Raw genomic sequence first — 19,058 nt, forward strand, 5'->3', positions numbered from 1 at the left:
TTTTTAAAAACTTATAAAACCCCTTGGCGGCAGGGGTCAGGGCCACTCCGCCATCTGGGAAGAGACTGACTGCTACTCTGTGGACTTAATTGTACACTCCCCTGCTTGTGTAGTCTTTGTCCCTTTCTCTAAATGGCTTGCTCTTGAATTCTTTCTCATGCAAAGGCAAGAACTCTCGGTGGGGGGCCTCCACCGCTCCCCTTCTCCTGGGCCAGGGAGATCAGGAATATGGCTGTGCTCAAGGCTACTCTGTATTTATTTCCTTTGCTAATTACTTTTATTTGTACCTCTCAAGATTCTCAGCCTCGGAATGTCAAACTTTGATGAGAACAACTTAGTTTGGGCCCAGTAATGTCTAATGGAAACAGTAAGCTAACGTGTCCCTTTCCTCTGTCCCCACCGGCACCCTCCCCTGCAGCTCCTCCCTGTAGCGCAGTGGGGGTGGCCGCCCCGTCCGGCCCCAGGCACAGAGGCGGCCGGGAATGGCGCAGAGGCCACGCTGCAAGGCTAGAAGGCAGCATTCAGTAAAGGCTGTTTTCTCAGAGGTGGCACAGGGGGGCTGGATTTCAGAAACTCAGAATCCCAATAGTTTACCTTAAAACCTATTTTGCTAATAGAGATTTTTTTTGTCCCTATTTTTCTAATAGAAGTAGCGTAAGGAAACACAACAAACACACATTCAGTACTTTTATTTAACTGTTGAGGCGACAATTGACATACCTCCCACCCTCTCCTTTAAGTTAGTGTGACAATCTTCCATAATAAACTACTTAAAGAGAAGCTTTGGTCAAGAATGGAATGAAATAGCAAAAACAAAAACAAAATAACCCCATATCACTGCTGCTTTTAAAAAACCAACACTGTCACCGATGATATTCAAACAAAAACACACACACGGTTTTGGCGCGAAACGTGTCTTCAGTGTTTGCTTGCGGCTGGCTCTCCTCGCCACCATGCACACGGCGGGGCTGTGTCAGCGCATGTGTCAGTTTGTCAGTCTGTCAGTCTGTCATGCTGGATCTGGGAGGCTCACTCAGCTTCACATTATCCGGAGGCCCTGGATGGAAGACTCTAAGGTCTGGAAAGGGCGGGAGAACACGGGGGGTTACTGAGGCCGGTCCGTCTCGGCGTCTTCCCCCAGCCCCCCGGAACCACATGGCTGCCCTCTTCCCCCGACTGATGTGCAGGCCCCGCACCCCCAAATCTGGCAGAGCCCAGCTCTGAGGCCCCCTCTCCCAGGCCTGGGCCCCCTGCTGGCCCTCCATGCCCTGCGCTCCCTTGCTGGCTCCAAGCCACAGGATCTGGGCGTGCTCCCGCCTGCGCAGGGCCCGTGCTTCTTCTCGGGCCATCGGTGCTTACTGGTGAGGGCGCTGGCCGCCTGTTCTGTGCCTCTCACCACACCCCAGACGCCCTCGCGCCGGGCACTCGGATGTCCGCACAGGCCACACGGCAGCGGATGCTCAAAGGTGGCCGGACTAGAGGAAACTGGCCCAGTACCTCGTAGCGAACACCCACACCGGTACACAGGCAGAGGAAACGAGGTCGCCCAAGGGATGGAGAATAAAGTGCAGAGTGTAACTGTCCAGGGAGCTCATTTCCCGGGGGCTGCAAAACTCAGGATGGAAAGAGGGGAAGGTAAAAAGGGTGGGGGAGTCGGGGAACTTTTAGAGGAAGAGAGTTTCTTTCTCCAGAGTATTCCAGAGGCTTTTTTCCGTATTATGTATTTCACTCAAGAGGTGGGGATCAAACATCATGGAAATGCACAGGCAGGAGCAGAATTCTGTATACCTGTCCCTGTTTTGGAGGTTAACAACCAGGAGAAGTGAAATTCACAGCGCTGCACACAGCAGCCCTCCTCTCTCACCCCTGCTGCTCCCCTCCGGTTCCTCATCTCACCCACCACCACCCCGTCCCCAAGCTAGAGGGGCAGAGTCCCCCCCAATCTGCTCCTCACCATGCCCTTCCATCTGGCCTCCTAACTCTCCCTCGGGTCCAGAAGCTCGGGGCCACACCCCGGCCACCGCTGGAGGTCACATCCTCCTCACCTGTTCACAGGACTCAACAGCCTCTGCCCAGAGCCCACGGCTGCCCAGGCCACTCACACCTCACAGTCTGGTGCTCTCTTTGGCTCTGGACCAGCTCCTAGCTGTCTGCAGGCAAAGCCCAGCCGCCCCTCTCCGACCACACCACTGCCCGTTTCCTAGTTCCAGCTTGAGCTTCCGCAGTACCCACTGCGGACCCACACCCAAAGCACTGGCGAAGCCTCACACACGGCGCATGCTCCGAGCTCAGCAGGTCTGCACCTGCTGCCCTCACAGCTCAGGCGGCTCGTCCCCACCCTCACGGGCCCCGAACTCCCAGTGCATCCGGAGATGCAGCTCAAGCCCATCTCCTCCGCCGGGCTGGCACTCTACGCACCCTCCCTGCACTCCTCAGTGTAGAAACAGGCACTGGCTTCCCTTCTGGCGCTCCAGAGAACACTGCCCCTTCCACCAGACAAGCCCCTTGAGGGCTCTGTCACCCTAATATCCTCGGTGCCTAGTAGCAGGCCTGGCACCCAACAGGTATTTCATGAACGTTTATTAGACTGATTAGTGTAAACCATGAAAATGTATCTGTGTGGTTGAACAGGCTGGGGGCTCAACGCACGGCCTGCTACAGAAAACACTCGAGTTTTCCTCCATGGACAAAACGGACATCTAGAACAATGTATCCCACCTCACTGGGAAAGTCTGCTTTTCTCCTCACGGCTTTCAGGTTTTAAGTTTCTTTTTCTTAAGGAAGCTGGACACCCAATGTGGGGCTTGAACTCATGACCCCGAGATCAACAGTCGCGTGCTCTGCCGACTCAGCCAGCAAGGCGCTAGACTCTCAGGTTTTAAAGACTCTAATGTTCTCTGTTTCTGATGTGTCCTGGATTTGACATTTTGTCCCAAGAAATGAGAAACATTCTTGTTGCGGAAAGAGTTTTAACACAAACAAGGTTTCTTCTGAAAATAGAAAATACCTTGAAATCCCAAATTGTCATGGCTCCATCGATGCCAGTGGTGCAAAATTTGCGACAGTCTTGCTTGTCCACTTCATAGATAGACACTTGACTGGAAAGAAGCAAGAGAGACTGTCAGGTATGTGGTGGGGGCAGGCCCCAACCTTCCTAACGAAATGGCGAAGGGGGGTTTTACAGCAACGAATTCCCCAATCCCTTAGTATTAAGTTGTCCATCGACACTAGCTGCAGCGATCTGATGCAGAATATACTGAAATGCGTCTCACTACCGGATGTCCAGAAAAGCCAACACTGAAAAGGCAGGAAGGTGGATTAACTGCTGGGGCGTGGAGAGGCAGGACAAGCCAGGTCACGCAGCACACACACCGTCTGGGAGCAGAGCGTAGGCAGGACCACAGCGATGACGAGAATGGAAACAATTAAAAACGAAAACAAACCAGAGGCGGGGTGAAGCATGACTGAAACCCAGCGGGCTCCAAAGAAAAACCCCCAAATCGCCCTCTGAGACAAGCAGGGCCTGTAAGTCAAGCTCCCGCTCTGCATTTGAAATGAACCATTGTAAATGTGAGCAACACACAGGCAAGATTCCAGCAGGCAGCGCAGGGAACAGATGAATGAAACAACTTGTCTTAGCCTAAGTATCTGAAAAACTTTCGAGAAAATTCCACAGCTCAGAGAGTAATTTTCCTTTCTCCTCTGAAATGTCTAGAACATTCCCTCTAGGGAAGAAGATGGCACAACTATGGCACACGTAGTCTGTTTCTATACAGCCTGTGACCTAAGAACAGCTTTAATGATTTTAGATGGTCACAAAAAAATTAAGACTATTATTCTGTTACGTGAAAATTATGTGGAAATTCAAATTTCAGTGTCCGTAAGCTTTTACTGAAACACCCATGCGCATTTACATACGTGTTGCCAAGGGCTTACACGCCATCACAGATGTCGGTAGTTGTGACAGAGACTGGCTCAGAGCCAAAAATATTTACTCTCTGGTTCCTTACAGGAAAAGTTTGCTGACCCTTTGCTTAAGGGCAAAGAGAACTTAATAACTGCAAATAAAGGCAAATATGCCAATTTGCAAGGGTCTTTTTCTTTTTAACCAGGAACTCTGGAAGATGGAATGAGAGCTGTTTCCTTCCTGATACGCAGTCTACAGAGAAGCTTCAGAGAAATTCACAATAAATAATTTTGAAAGTCATTCAAGACAAAGAAACTTGAAGCATGAAAAGACTTCCTATGCCTTCAAGTATTACTTTCCAGTAGAGCACAGACATTTTGGCCTATTTTAAATCCAGTGGCCCGCTCCACTGAACACGACAAGCACGATCTGCGTTCAAAAATTCTCTCAGAGGCAAAGTCTAGAGATTTCCATTCTAGTTCCTACCATCATCACCACAATGGAAGTCTCTCAACACAAAAGGTCTAGTAAAAAAGAGAAAATCTTATGGGACCTAAACTCTGACCACTGTCAGGGAAATATCAAGATCAGACTACATCTCTCCTCTAGATTTAGGAAAGAAACAAGCTTCCTGGGGGGGGGGGGGACGACAAACAGATCGTAGGCACCTGATGAAAAACTGAAGTCAAGAAACTCCTTGGTTTGGCCGTATGATATCAAAGAATTCCATTTAACTAAATGATCTCCTTACTGGTATACATCACTTGAAATCCACGGTTGAAATGACAGCTAGAATTACCCTTTCAAGCAGGCTAGAACTAGCCTTCCCCTCATACGTTCACTGCCAGGGGACCATAACATTCAGGAAGATCTCCTTTTGTTCTCAATCAGGGTTGGAGAAAGCGAGCCCTAGGAAGAGGCTCCATTGACAGACACGCCAGCTCACTGTCGCCGGGGAAGCTCAGCGCTGCTCACGGGGGATGCCGTGTACCAGCCGCCACCTCGAAGGACAGAATGCCTAGGTGGAGGCCGCTCACTCTGTCCCAAGCTGAGAGTAAGAGCCCGCAGTCGGGGAGCTATAGACTTCCCTCTGCTCCTGCTCCTGAAGCCATGTCTGGGCACACAGCACACACAACTTGCCCAGGGACCCAGTCAGGAAACAAGCAGAGGAAGATGGGCATCCTCGTCACCAAACACTTCTCCCTGTGGTCAGGGCCCTGGCTACAGGTGGCTTCCGGGTGCCCCGGGAGCGGGGCAGCACGTACGTGATGCTATTCTGGTGCAGCGTCTCCAAGGCTGTGTTGCGGTCCTCGGTCGTGGCCCTCTTGTCCATGTTGCGGAAGCGTTCCATGGCAGACATGTTGCGCTGAATGCTCTGTTTTGGAATGTCTAGTTTGGAGACGAAGGTCAAGCAGCCACGGTCATCGTAGTTAAAGAGCATCGGGCAGCAGTCATGGCCCTGAAACGAGGTCTCAGTCAGGCGCTGGAGCGAACGCTGCCCACCCACCGACCCCTCGGCACAATGTGCACACCAGGGGCATGTCTCACTCTGCAAGGCTGGCTAATCTAAAAGGCTGTTCTGGTTCACGCCAGGAGCGCAAAGTCACAGAGCATGCACTGTTCTTGTTCTGGAGAACTAAACACTGTGTACTACAAGGGAGAATGGAAAGTTACTTACCGCAGCTACAACGCTATTCTCTGAGACAAATGACACACTCAGGAGGGGCAGGAACTCTGTTTTCAGAGTTGAGACCCTGAACACAAGAACAAGCGTTAAACTGAGATGAGAACAGACTGCGCAGCTTCTTTATAGACACAGCAGGTGAAAAGGACCCATTTTCATAGGGGCTTGTGCAGTACAAATGAACACTTATGCCTACAAGGAGCCCCAAGACCTGGACTTTGGGGAATCCCAAGCATGACACGGCCCTGGGGTCACTGTAGAAACAGAGTCCTTTGGCCCTCTCTGGCCCGTGCCCCACCTGCTTCTGAGGCCCCCGACTCATGACAAACTGGTCCCCAGTGAGTCCTCCTTCTTTCCTGGCTCTGCCTTTGCTCCCACACCCTTTGCGAACATGTTGTCTCTTGCTTGTCCACCAAAATCCACCCTGGTCTCTGACGTTCAGCTCATCTGATCATCTCCATGAAGCTTTCCTGGACCTCTTCTGCCTGAAGTGGCTTCTCCTCCGACCACCTAGCACTCTGGGTGTCACGGTCACTCGTGACTGAATGCTTTGTCCCTCCATCCTCTCCTTGCCCGTGCTCACTGTGGGCTCCCAGAGGGCACAAACATCTAGGAGAGTCTCTTCTCTTCTCTGCCGGGCTCTGGGGAGGAACTGGGGCCACCGATGAATATGCATCTTGGCTGGCCAGGAGCTCCCACACAGAAGGGCTGGGGGAGGTGTGTGTACCCGTACACTTAACAAGTTATCTGGCAGCACCTGGCCAAGAGGTCACACAAAGAAACTTGACACCATGTGACACAGACACCATGTTGCTGTCAGGCAAACACGGTGGTTGATGAATAAGGATCACAGAACTTCACGCAGAAGATGATGCATTTTGAAAACTATGTCTCAGGGGAGCCCACCCCCACACCCATACCCCAATACCACTGGAATTTAATTAAAGGCCTAACACCTCATTTTAAGGCCTTACTATATACATAGTACACTTGGCTCCTACTACATGAAATATTTATGTTTGAGAAGGGGAAGCGTAGAGGATATGATCTGACTTGCAGGACCAGAAAAGCCAAATCATAAATCAATATGAGGGCAGACGGGGGCTGTAATAAGCATATGCTAAGAGCTTATTATGCATTATAATAAATTATATCCAAATCAAATAACCATGACATCAAAACTGAATGACAGAAAACAAATTACTGTACAAAATGTATAGCGTAATCCCATTTGTGTTCAAAATGAAAAGATATGTTAAGTGCCTATACTTGTACAGAAATCTGGAAGATTACACCATTTATTATGGTGTTAAAAAAAGTAAATAAAATAAACCCAACTCAATCCAGTTAGTAGGAAAATATCATCTCTGACATGTCACTTTGTGGTCACTGTGAGGCAGAGGGAGGCAGAGACACCTGATGTGGCCGGTTCTCAGCACACAGGTGGACAAGTTAGGAAACCTTGTAAGGGGTAACCTTTAGCTGCCAATGGAAGAGGATTCACCAGATGAGAACAAAGATTCTTAAAGGGAAAGAATTTCAATCGTCGTCTCTCTTCCTCCAGCATATGACGAGCAGATATAAATTCTGACGTGTTAAAATAAATAAATAAAAATAAAAACTAAATCAATAAATTCTGACATGTGACAAGAGGCCTCATGCTCTCTGAACGCTGTCCGGGTGCCTCCCTCACAAATGAGTCATTGCAATTCGAGTTCTTCTGGCACACTCCAGAGGAACTGGTATCAGGGTTTTAAGTATTACTGAATGGAATTCCAAATTAATGGAGTCACCGCTCACTGACTACACACAGTAAGAACTTTATCTCCTACTCGACTGCTGGATGACAGGGACCTGCTGCGAGGGAGTCACACTAACAGACCAAATTGGCTATCTGAAGGAATTCTCATTAGCAGCAAACCAGGAGCGTCCCTCAAAGAAACCACCACACCACTTCCGTGAAGAAGTGTTTCTGGAAGTGAGCTCTAACTCTTTAAAAAATTTCCCCAAACAGACAATCTGAATGTGTGTCAGTGACTTTAAAGGCGGCCCTGACGTTCTGGGCCACATTTTTAAGCTCACATCCTGCGCTTACCCCCAGGGAAGGACGGCCTTAGCTCAGCTGGTGAGAGACCCCAAACCACTCCGGAACTCCAAGCGAAAGGCAAATACTCACTGCACGCTTTTTGAAGCGTCAGCAACAGATACGGTGCTGTCATGGCTGACCCAGGCCAGGCGGCTCCCACTGGCAGAGAAGCTGACCCCATGCACCCAGCCACCGGTGCCGCTGCCCCCAAACTCTGACATCAGCTGACCAAAAGGCATCTTGCTGCCCCAGGGCGTACTGGCTGGCTTTTCATCCACTTCTTTAATGTAGGCAGAAAACACTCTACAGTTAAGGGGCAGGAAAAAAGGAAAAAGTCAATGAAAACTTATGTATACAGAAAGAGGCCACAGGCAGCTGCCGTAAGGTGTCTCAGAATGCAAAGAGATTGAGCCTTGAAAAGCAAAACATGACAAATTCACATCCACAAATCTCTTAAGACTTGGTTCTTTTTTTTTTTAAGGTTTTATTTATTTATTTGACACAGACAAAGAGAGATCACAAGTAGGCAGAGAGGCAGGCAGAGAGAGAGGGGGAAGCAGACTTTCCACCGAGCAGAGAACCCGATGTGGGGCTCGATCCCAGGACCCTGAGACCATGACCTGAGTTAAGCCAGAGGCTTAACCCACTGAGCCACCCAGGAGCTCCATTAAGATTTGGTTTTAAGGGCTGCCTGCAGGCCCATCTGAGTCTGGCCAAATGCACTCAATCGGAGGGTACACGAGGAGACCTACGGTGCTCTAGGGGTGCAGTTCTAGAAGTTCGAAAAGAAGGACAAAAGTCCTCTCCCTGAGTACACATTCGGGGGAGAATCTTGCTGTCCCGCCCCTCCCTTGCGTGCAGTTGACCTTGCTAAGTGAGCACAGCATTCTTTCCTGTCTACTTCACTATCATTTTCAACACAGTATTCCAGGAAGCCCACATGCCAAACAGTAGAAAAAACTATGTGGCCACACTGCAAAAGACCAATGGCATTAACCCATTTAAACAAAGGGACATCCAAAGAGGAAGCCAAGGGAAGCCAGTGAGAGTAGGCAGGCTCTCGCTCAGGCCATCATGCTGTCAGGGCTCACTGTCCAGTCTTTGTGACAGGTCTGGGGTGAAGGAGTTCTCCTTTATGGCCGGCTGTCAGCAGTCTCTCCCTCTTGAATTCCAAGAAGCTGTGTGTGAGGAGGTTTGGATGCAGAATCCGGAAAAGGGAGGGAGAAAGAATGGCTGGGAATGCACCGCTAATTCTACTTCCTGGAGCTTCTCTCAAGAACCTCTGGACCTAAAGACTCCCTAAAATGATCTGAGATACTTGCCCTGAGCGCAATGAGCGCAGCAGCTCTGGAGAGGGGAGGGGCCCAGAGAGTTATCTGTTAGAGGACATGACCTTGGAATCTCTGGGCTTCACTTTTTTGCATTTGAACACAGTTGACACAGTATTACCTGAGTTTCAGGTGTACAGCATAGTGATCCAACTTCCCTACACCTTACACCACACTCACCGCAAGCGTAGCTACCATCTGTCACAGTACGAGGCTCTGGCCATGTCTCTATGTTCCATGTCATCCTTGTGACTTACTCTGTAACTGGAAGCCTGTACCTCCCACTCCTCTTCACTCATTTTGCCCATCCCCTTAACCCTCCGTCTCTCTGGCATCCATCAGTCTGTCCTCTTTATTTATGAGTCTCAGAACCGCTGGGCCTTAAGTTAGCATAACAACGGCCACTGCTCTCATCATCAGAGGCTGGGACAGAACGGGTTGCTCTCATTCGTGAACTCGAGAGTGTGAACTGAACAGGACACAGGACCACAGGTCAAAGTGAAGTTCATTTCTGTAAATCAGTACTATCAAAAGAATCAGCAACCTATTTTCATAACCACATTTTTTAGACACAGTCTAATAATTCAAGCGGTATGGATCATTCAGTTCCATTCTTCAAGGGAATCAGAATGACTCTGGGTAACATACCAGACAATAAAACTCCTGAATTCTCCTAAAGAATGTCTATGCCATTACACTGTTTTCTTTTGTTTTTTAAGATTTTGAACAATTTTTATTTATTTGACAGACAGAGATCACAAGTAGGCAGAAAGGCAGGCAGAGAGAGAGGGGGAAGCAGGCCCCTCACAGAGCAGAGAGCCCGATGTGGGGCTCAGTCCCAGGACCCTGAGATCATGACCTGAGCCAAAGGCAAGGCTTAACCCACTGAGCCACCCAGGCGCCCTACACTGGTTCTTAAGCAGAAGAACCAATCTTTTTCTAAAGAGTGCCTTGACGCTGCTGTATCCCCACTCCACATGCAAATTCCCACACACATCTTAAAAAAACAAAACAAAACAAAACACAAATCCTTGGATATTCTTGGATATAAATCACTAGCCAGGTTTTCTGAAAATTCTCCAAATAGCCTACTAAAGAAAGATGCAACCCATTTCCCAACCCACCATACTGTCAATGTGAAGTAACATTTATATGCTTTTCTTTTGGCCAAGGGGGAAAAAGCCTTCTTGGTAAAGAATAACTATAAAAAGCAATTATACTGTATGATCCTTAAAGCTCCTAGCAAAGTGGCTGTGTTTCTTCCAGCCTCATGCTAACAACAAATAAAAAGCCTGAACCAAAAAGGAAGAACATAGTAATAGCTCAGCAGAGCACTTTCAGCTGTCTTGTTCATCTCAGCTTTAGTCTGGAATTTGATGAGTCTCTGCCTGGGTTATGAAATGAGAAATAATACCATAGTCCAAGGGCCACTACACCTCTGCTCCAAACATGATGTTCCGCCTACGGAAAACCTCCCCGGCCCCGCCTGTGCGGCCCACTCCTCCTGCACCTCCAAGTCCACTCCCCACCCCCCAAGACTTCTGTAAACACAGAAGTCTTTCCTAGATCACAAGCTCCTTCCACCTCTGAGTCCCTCATGGTGCTTAGCACAGTACCCTCATGGTGCTTAGCACAGTACCCTCATGGTGCTGAGCACAGTGCCTTGCAAAGAATAGGAACCTGAAAATTACTCAAAAGATGAACAAGGAACAGATCAATTCTACCAGTTCTCGCTGGTTCCCACCTGCATTTGAAATCGCAGGATCCTGCTGCCAGCAAGACATTGTTGGGATGCCAATCCAAGCTGAGGACCGTGGAGCGAATCGGCTTTTTAATGTGCTTGCTTACCCACCTACAAAAGGAGAAAATCCATTTCAGTTTATTCACACATTGAGCAATAGTTCCCACAGGGCCTCACAAAGGTGTGTCAGGTGATACACATGTGGAGACCGGGTCCTCTGCCAAGGAGAGGAACGAGAGAGGAAGAAGAGCCATAAATAGTTCTTTCTGTTCTGTTAGGACTTGACGCTCTCTTATCACAGTAGTCAGTTCTGAACCTTCTGGCAACGAGGGGATCCCCATGTGTAACTATATTTATGGATGAACTCTGGATACTGCCCACGGAGTTTCAGATTACACCTGACTTTAACCTTTAAAATAAAATCTTGGGTTTGAAATTACTTAAATTTTTATTACAAATTCTCAGTGACCTGTTATTTCATTTTGGGTTAAGTTTGGTTGGCAAAATAGCTCAATTTCCTTTCTACACTCTGTGAAGATTATTATTATTATTTATGTTTTTTTTCCCCAGAAAAATCACAACCAAGAAAATCACACTCTCCTGTTGGAGGTTCTAACTAATTCTCTAACTCCACTCAAAACGTTTATTCATGTCTGAGATCAGTCATTATTCTGGCTTCACTAATTCAAATTCTGCCCCTAAACTGCTGCTTAAAAACCAATCATGCGGTGCTGTTTAAGAGCCGAGAGACGTTGAGGTGCCTGGGGGGCTCAGTGGGTTAAAGCCTCTACCTTCGGCTCAGGTCACGATCCCAGGGTCCTGGGATTGAGCCCCACATCGGGCTCTCTTCTCAGCGGGAAGCCTGATTTCCCCTCTCTCTCTCTCTGCCTTCCTCTCTGCCTACATGTGATCTTTGTCTGTCAAATAAATAAAATCTTAAAAAAAAAAAAAAAAGAGCCGAGACTTAATATCGAGCTGAACGCCCACCCTTGAATGCCAAATTACTCTTCCACAGAATCTTTTTCTTAGGAACCTATCTAAAAAATTTCCTTCTGAAAAACAGACAGTATTCTGACTTGTTTATAATGTGGTTATTTTAAAGGCTTTTAGAGATTGTTTTAAAGTATTCACATCACTCCAGTGAAATGTTGTTCTACAGCTGAGAAACTGCCCTGAACACACGGCTTGCTCAAGTGACAATACCTTGTACTACAGAACAGCCCAATCTATCTGTATTTTGAGACTATTTTTCAATGAATAAAAATGTGAGCAAATTCTGAGGTTGAACGTTACCTAGGAAGGAAAGTTTTTATCTATCCATTACAGTGAGTACTCCCCTAAAATGATTTTTGGCAGGCAGTGCTTTGTTAGGCTTATTTTTACACACACTTGAAAGAAAAACACAATTCTTAAATTCATAATTTAGTCTTGTGGCAAATTCACAGACTTTCTTTCCAAAGAATCCAAATTTGTGAGATTTCACTAAATCTCACAAAACATAATCTAATCCGTTCCTTTCACTGTTTCAGCAGAAAGCAAACAGCAACACTGACACAAAGAGTAATGTGTGCTCTGCTATTTTTAGTCCAAATACAAACATTGCCAGATCTGCACTGAATGACGATTCCACCATGCGGGCTATTTTCCATCCTTTGTGAATGCGTGCCTCACAGAGCGGAGTCGTTTTCTTATCAAAGTAAGCGAGAAGGATTAGGTAAAATGAGTCACTTTGCCATAAAATCAGTCTCTGTATTTTGAGTGGCTCAGCCACAAGTGATTTATCCAGAAAGTACAACAGGCAGACTGTAGTTCCAAGATTTTGATCAATTTTTACTCCAACAGTTTAAATGAATAAAATATCACACTAAGACAGAGATTTGGTTAGCCAATAAATTTTAAAGAAACACATTGTTATCTGCCGGAATCTGACTAGATATTTTAAGTAGACAGAGATAGTGGGGGAAAAAAATTATCCCTCAGGTCATGCATGGGAATCTCTCAAGTTTATGATCTACCTGTAGGAGGAAGAAGACAATTTGGACATCGAATGAGAAGAGTGGGAGCATCCTACTGAACCTGCCAGTTCGGAGATCAGGACACAGGACCACAGGTCTGTATCGACATGAGAAATGTGAGATGTGACTCAACTGCACACAGGAAAGAAAACTGCTCAGAGGGAATAGAGAGCTTCAGAGGGGAAAAAAAAAATCCCCAGATGAGGAAACATTGAAAGTACAATCAAGCCTTCACCCAGTGCTTCAAGAAGTCACCAGGAACGCAGTGGTCCAAATATATAGTTCCACCGAGAGAAATAAAAAATACTCAGATATTGCTCACCAGTCATTTTCAGACTCAAAGTAACAAACAGAAATGAGTCGTGCTCCACTTCCCACAGCAAATTTGTTCTCTAGCGGGGACCACTTGACAAAAGTCGCTGCACGATTAATTCTCAGGATCACCAGGGTCGGCTTCCAGACACCATCTTTCTGACTCCAGACGTAGGCATTGCGGTCTGCCCCACAAGTGACGATGCGGTCACTCTTGGGAGCCCAGTCAATACCTGCAAGTGAGATGCGATGTCATCTGCTTTGCCTGGCCACTGACCAGAGACATGGAACAGCCGGGTGGGCGCCGCCATGGCAGGGTTAGATGTGGGCTTGGTATCTTCCTCCCCAACCCCATCCTTCCCCCCATCTATGGTCCTGATCTTCACCTCACATGCAAACGCGAGGTTTCTCTGCAAAGTCCTGGAACTCAGGACCCTCCTTGAGGCCAGGCAGAACAGAGCTGTTTTATGACTGTGGAGGTTACAAAACTAAACAGGGGCATTTTACTACCCATTCACAGGTTTCTTTCTTTCTTTAAAGATTTTATTTATGTATTTGACAGAGAGAGAGAGAGAGAGAGAGGGCACAAGTAGGCAGAGAGGCAGGCAGAGAGAGAGGGGGAAGCAGGCTCCCTGCTGAGAAGAGAGCCCAATGCAGGGCTCCATCCCAGAATCCTGAGATCATGACCTGAGCTGAAGGCAGAGGTTTAACCCACTGAGCCACCCAGGAGCTCCATTCACAGGTTTCTAAAGTTATCTGGTATAAAGACCTTTTTCTTTTATCTCAATTAGATTTTGGGGGGATTAACAGTACCTTTATGCATTCATTAACAGACCTCCCTCCATGGTATTAACTGAAAATCTGTTACGTAACATCTAAATAAAACATCAGGGTAATTTAAAATAATCTTCAGTAAATGGAGGCAAAAATAAGAATTGTGACTCATTATATATTCTTCTGAAGGTCACACTGTCCTTTAAACTAACCTAAATACCTTTGCTATATGCTACAGGTTCTACAGAGTCCTTGAATATCTCTACATCTAAACTAGGAAGAGATCTAAGTATGTATGGGTTTTCTTTCTTTTTTTTTTTAAGATTTTATTTTTATTTATTTGACAGAGACATACACACAAAGAGAGGGAACACAAGCGGGGGGAGTGGGAGAGCGAGAAGCAGGCTTCCCACTGGGCAGTGAGCCCAATTTGGGACTCGATGCCAGGACTCCAGAATCATGACCTGAGCTAAAGGCAGACACTTAAGAACTGAGCCACCTAGGTACCCCTAAATGGGTTATTTTTCATATTTGACCAGACTTTTACTTATCTGATGGCTCTGTGAAGGATCCCAAAGTCAAGATCAGTTTGTTATATATCAAGAGTAAAACCTGCTGTAGCTGTCATTTTATAGTGATATGATGAGATATTTCCTATAAATATAATTCCACACTGAACATATGGAAATGTTACTAACAAATACTTTTTTTTAAAAGTAGGCTCCATGCTGGGCATGGAGCCCAATGTGGGGCTTGAACTCAAACCCTGATGTCAAGACCTGAGCTGAGATCAAGAGTCAGACACTTAAGTGACTGAGCCACCCTAGTGTCCCAACTAATAAATTCTTGTTATAGATATCTTTCTAAAAATTAGTCATTATCAGTATTAACATATGGAAAAAACAGGAATATAAATCAAAGTTTCCACAGGTCATAATGACTTCAGTTGGGGCGCCTGGGTGGCTCAGTGGGTTAAAGCCTCTGCCTTTGGCTCAGGTCATGATCTCAGGGTCCTGGGATCGAGCCCCGCATCGGGCGCTCTGCTCAGCGGGGAGCCTGCTTCCCCACCCCTCTGCCTGCCTCTCTGCCTACTTGTGATCTCTCTCTCGTCAAATAAATAAATAAAATCTTTAAAAAAAAAAAATAACGACTTCAGTTGCACAAAGGATTCATTCATTCTTTCACCTACAGGAAGAGTCTGCTCAATTATTTGTACCACTGAGGGAAAAAGATATGGGGGAGTGTATTCTGAGTGATGTGTACTTTGACTGCAAGTCCATTCATTATAGGATATTTTGCAATCCTCTTCATTAGATTTTAGGTTTTATTTTTTATTTTTTTAAAAAATTTTATTTATTTATCAGAAAGAGAGAGAGAACACAAGCAGGCAGAGGCAGAGAGAGAAGCAGGCTCCCCGCTGAGCAAGGAGCCCGATGCGGGACTCGATCCCAGGACGCCGGGATCATGACCCGAGCCGAAGGCAGCAGCCCAACCAACTGAGCCACCCAGGCGTCCCTATTTTAGGTTTTATTTTTATTTTTTTATTATTTTTTAAAATATTTTATTTATTTATTTGACATACAGAGATCACAAGTAGGTAGAGAGGCAGACAGAGAGGCAGGCAGAGAGAGAGGAAGAAGCAGACTCCCTGCTGAGCAGAGAGCCCGATGCGGGGCTCGATCCCAGGACCCTGGGATCATGACCCAAGCTGAAGTCAGAGGCTTTAACCCACTGAGCCACTCAGGCGCCCCTTAGGTTTTATTTTTAACTACAAAAGCAAAACCCACAAAAAACAAACGCCACAAAGGGACATGCAGTAAGTAAATAAAGCCCTGCCCCCATTCTTACATCCATACACATTTCTCCCCCGAAATGATACTAAGGCAAGCATTTTCTTCTCCTTTTCATAAATTAGCATTGATCTTATCATAATAATTTCCCAAAACATCCCATTGTTGAATGTTTCATCAGTCTCCAATCATTTATTAAAATAGATAACACTGAAATAAACAATTAGGAACATACCTTTTTGTTCTGGTTAAAATGATCTTGATGATATATTCCCCAAAGTGTAATGCAAAATATTGTTATTTTTATGAATGTCTTATTTTCTTGATTACAACCTTCTTGACAATAAGAAGCAAGTCTTTGAAACTACTGTGGTGGGCAAACCCTAGGGAAGTCCCCTCCCTACAGGTGTGGACAAGACCTGCGACTTGCTTCTCACCAGTGGGATGCTTGAAAGGTGATTACATGTACATGATTAGTGGACAAGATTATATTACATAAATCTTAACAGCTGCTGGGAAATTCTACTCCCAACACCCGATCCTTCCCTAGTCAAGCCTCTGATGAGAACTCATCCTGGCTGACACCTTGATTACAACTTTCAAGACCCTAAGCAGAGGTCCTAGATAAGTCATGCCTGGACTCTTGACCCACAAAAACTGTGAGATAATAAATGTGCTTTGGTTAAGCTGCTAAGTTTGCAGTATTTGTTACATAGCAACAGAAAACAAACGTGTCCCCTAACATCCAGAATATTGCCTTATAATGAGAAAGCTCGGTAATTTTTTGACGATTTTGACAATCTAAAATTTCACCCCTTATTCCATATGCTCACTATTCTGATTAAACACAAAATGTTTTATAAGAATTCCTGAGGTGCTTAAGTATGAGGCACTTTTAAAAGTCAACAGATCCATACTCTAAAAAAACAGAAGGGACCATCTTCTGCTTTGTTTTATCATTCTAGTCTACTCCTGTATCTACATCTTTCATTTGAGCATGGAAGCTATAAAAATAGTCAAAGCTTCAAAGTATTTTATATATGTATTTTAAAAGATTTTATTTATTTATTTGACAGAGATCACAAGTAGGTAGAGAGGCAGGCAGAGAGAGAGGGAGAAGCAGGCTCCCTGCTGAGCAGAGAGCCCAATGCAGGGCTCGATCCCAGGACCCTGAGATCATGACCTGAGCTGAACACAGAGGCTTAACCCACTGAGCCACCCAGGTGTTCCTTAAAGATTTATTTATTTATTTGGCAGACAGATATCATAAGTAGGCAGAGAGGCAGGCAGAGAGAGGGGAAACCAGGCTCCCTGCTGAGCAGAGAGCCCATTGTGGGGGGTTCGATCCCAATCACGACCGGAGCAAAAGGCAGAGGCTTTAACCCACTGAGCCACCTAGGTGCCCCTTAGATGACATTAGCTTTTAATTCTTTTTATTTACTTTTTTAAAAATTTACTTTTGTTTTTTATTATATTTTAAAATTTTAAGTTTTTTATGTAAAAAATGTTTTTAAATTTTAATTCCATCACAAGGCTTTAAAGGCAAAGGAAGAGAACCAAGCATCTATTCTGTTTTTTTCCATACTAACGACACCTCCAGGTAGCCAAACAGTAGAAGAAGGGAAGTGTCTCTTATAAATGTAACCAGCTAAGAGAGGAAATGACATATTTAGAATACCACCACACTGAGGCCATTACTGAATGAATGGAGATGGTCACTGATCATTGACAGTTGCTAACCTCACTGAACAGTGATTAGACATCATGCACCTCCTTGACAAAAGAACTTCGTAATAACTCCCTAACTTCAACTAGCAATTTACAGGAAATAGGAGGACAGAAAAATATGTAAAACATCATGGGCTTACAATCAGTAAAATTCAAGTTCTAGAAAATACTACAGGACAAATAACCTGACTTCTCAGTATTCTTTACAAATAAATTATAAGATTAAAGAGAAGAAAAGGAACCTATAGACAAAAGGCTTAAGAAATATATCAACTCGGGGCGCCTGGGTGGCTCAGTGGGTTAAAGCCTCTGCCTTCGGCTCAGGTCATGATCCCAGGGTCCTGGGATCGAGCCCCACAACGGGCTCTCTGCTCAGCAGGGAGCCTGCTTCCTCCTCTCTCTCTGACTGCCTCTCTGCCTACTCTCTCTCTGTCAAATAAATAAAAAAAAATCTTAAAAAAAAAAAGAAATATATCAACTCATCACAACCATGTGTGCACCTTATTAAGGTCCCAATTAGGGGCGCCTGAGTGGCCCACTCTTTTAATGTCTTCCTTTAGCTCGGGTCATGATCCCAGGGTCCTGGGATTGAGCCCTGTGTTGGGTTCCCTGCTCTGTGGGAGGCCTGCTTCTCCCTCTTATTCCCGGGGCTTGTGTTCCCTCTCTGTCAAATAAATAAATAAAATCTTAAAAAAACAAAAATAAGGTCCCCTTTAAAACTATCTTATCAATTATTATTGAACAGTTCTTCTCTTTTAGAGACACACTGAAATACAAAATCATACAGTGCACGGGATGTACTTCCAAACTGTACGAGGAGGAGGAGACTGAGTTGAGAACAAGGTTGTCTTTGAGGTGGGAACTGCCGCATCTGGGTGATGATGGGTATACGGGGGCTCACTACATTATTCTGCCTTTTTAATGTTATCTGTTCAAAATTGTCCATAGTAAAATGTTTTTTAAAGAGTGATCACTTTAACCACAAAAAAAGAAACTCAAAGAGACAAACATCAGGACTCTGATATCTCTTTGATGTTAACCACACTCTTTTTCTCTGTAGTACAGACTGGTCTTTTCTTCTAGAAAACTTCAGAAGATTTCTTTTTATTCCTGTAGTTACTATCTTTCTGAGAAATATGTTTGATCCTTGGTCTCTTGCCACAGAGTTATATTTAGATTTTTCCAACAACAGTTTTTCAGATCTAAAAAAAAAATGTCATTTGAACATTTGGATGAAAACAGGCCCAAGTTCAAAGGATTCCAAAAGGAAAGCAGAAGAGAAAAAGAACATAACTATTTCACTTTTCTGGCTATGTCTTTGGTCTTTCACCTTAGCCCTTTCTCACTTAGAAGTATTTCCTAATGCTAAAATGCCAAATTAAAGTATGAATGTTCTTATTTTTAGGACACAAGGCCACTGGCAAAGGAATGTAAAGAAAATAGGCCAAACCTAATTGGAAATAAGGTTAAGGGAAAGCAACAGCAACAAAAATAGAAATTATAAATTCTGTCTTTCGTGCTAGCTCGGTAATAAAGTCAGTTGGCTCCCAGTGCTCAAAAGCATCATATACAAGTCACTGGTCCAAACAAGAAGGGGTGCTCACGAGTTTTTGCTGGGGAATACAATGGAAAGGGTGCAGAAGGTCAAAACATGCTGTTTTGCTCTGGCTGGGGGGAAGGATATCTTTAAGCT

General features: G+C 45.4%; 1 protein-coding gene across 1 annotated transcript in view; it reads right to left on the minus strand.

The window, feature by feature from the left end:
- Window positions 1–674: 674 nt before the first annotated feature.
- ARPC1A (actin related protein 2/3 complex subunit 1A) overlaps window positions 675–19,058 on the minus strand; it is a 33,489-nt gene continuing 15,105 nt past the window's right edge. Inside the window, exons 4-10 of the mRNA XM_045993453.1 lie at window positions 13,084–13,306; window positions 10,750–10,857; window positions 7,768–7,980; window positions 5,586–5,661; window positions 5,173–5,366; window positions 3,008–3,098; window positions 675–1,078 (exon numbers count right to left, since the gene is read on the minus strand). Coding sequence (XP_045849409.1) covers window positions 1,040–1,078; window positions 3,008–3,098; window positions 5,173–5,366; window positions 5,586–5,661; window positions 7,768–7,980; window positions 10,750–10,857; window positions 13,084–13,306 — 944 coding nt within the window. The 3' untranslated portion in view covers window positions 675–1,039. The remainder of the gene's footprint in view (window positions 1,079–3,007; window positions 3,099–5,172; window positions 5,367–5,585; window positions 5,662–7,767; window positions 7,981–10,749; window positions 10,858–13,083; window positions 13,307–19,058) is intronic.

The sequence above is a fragment of the Meles meles genome, chromosome 21, assembly GCF_922984935.1.
Source record: "Meles meles chromosome 21, mMelMel3.1 paternal haplotype, whole genome shotgun sequence".
NCBI lineage: Eukaryota > Metazoa > Chordata > Mammalia > Carnivora > Mustelidae > Meles > Meles meles.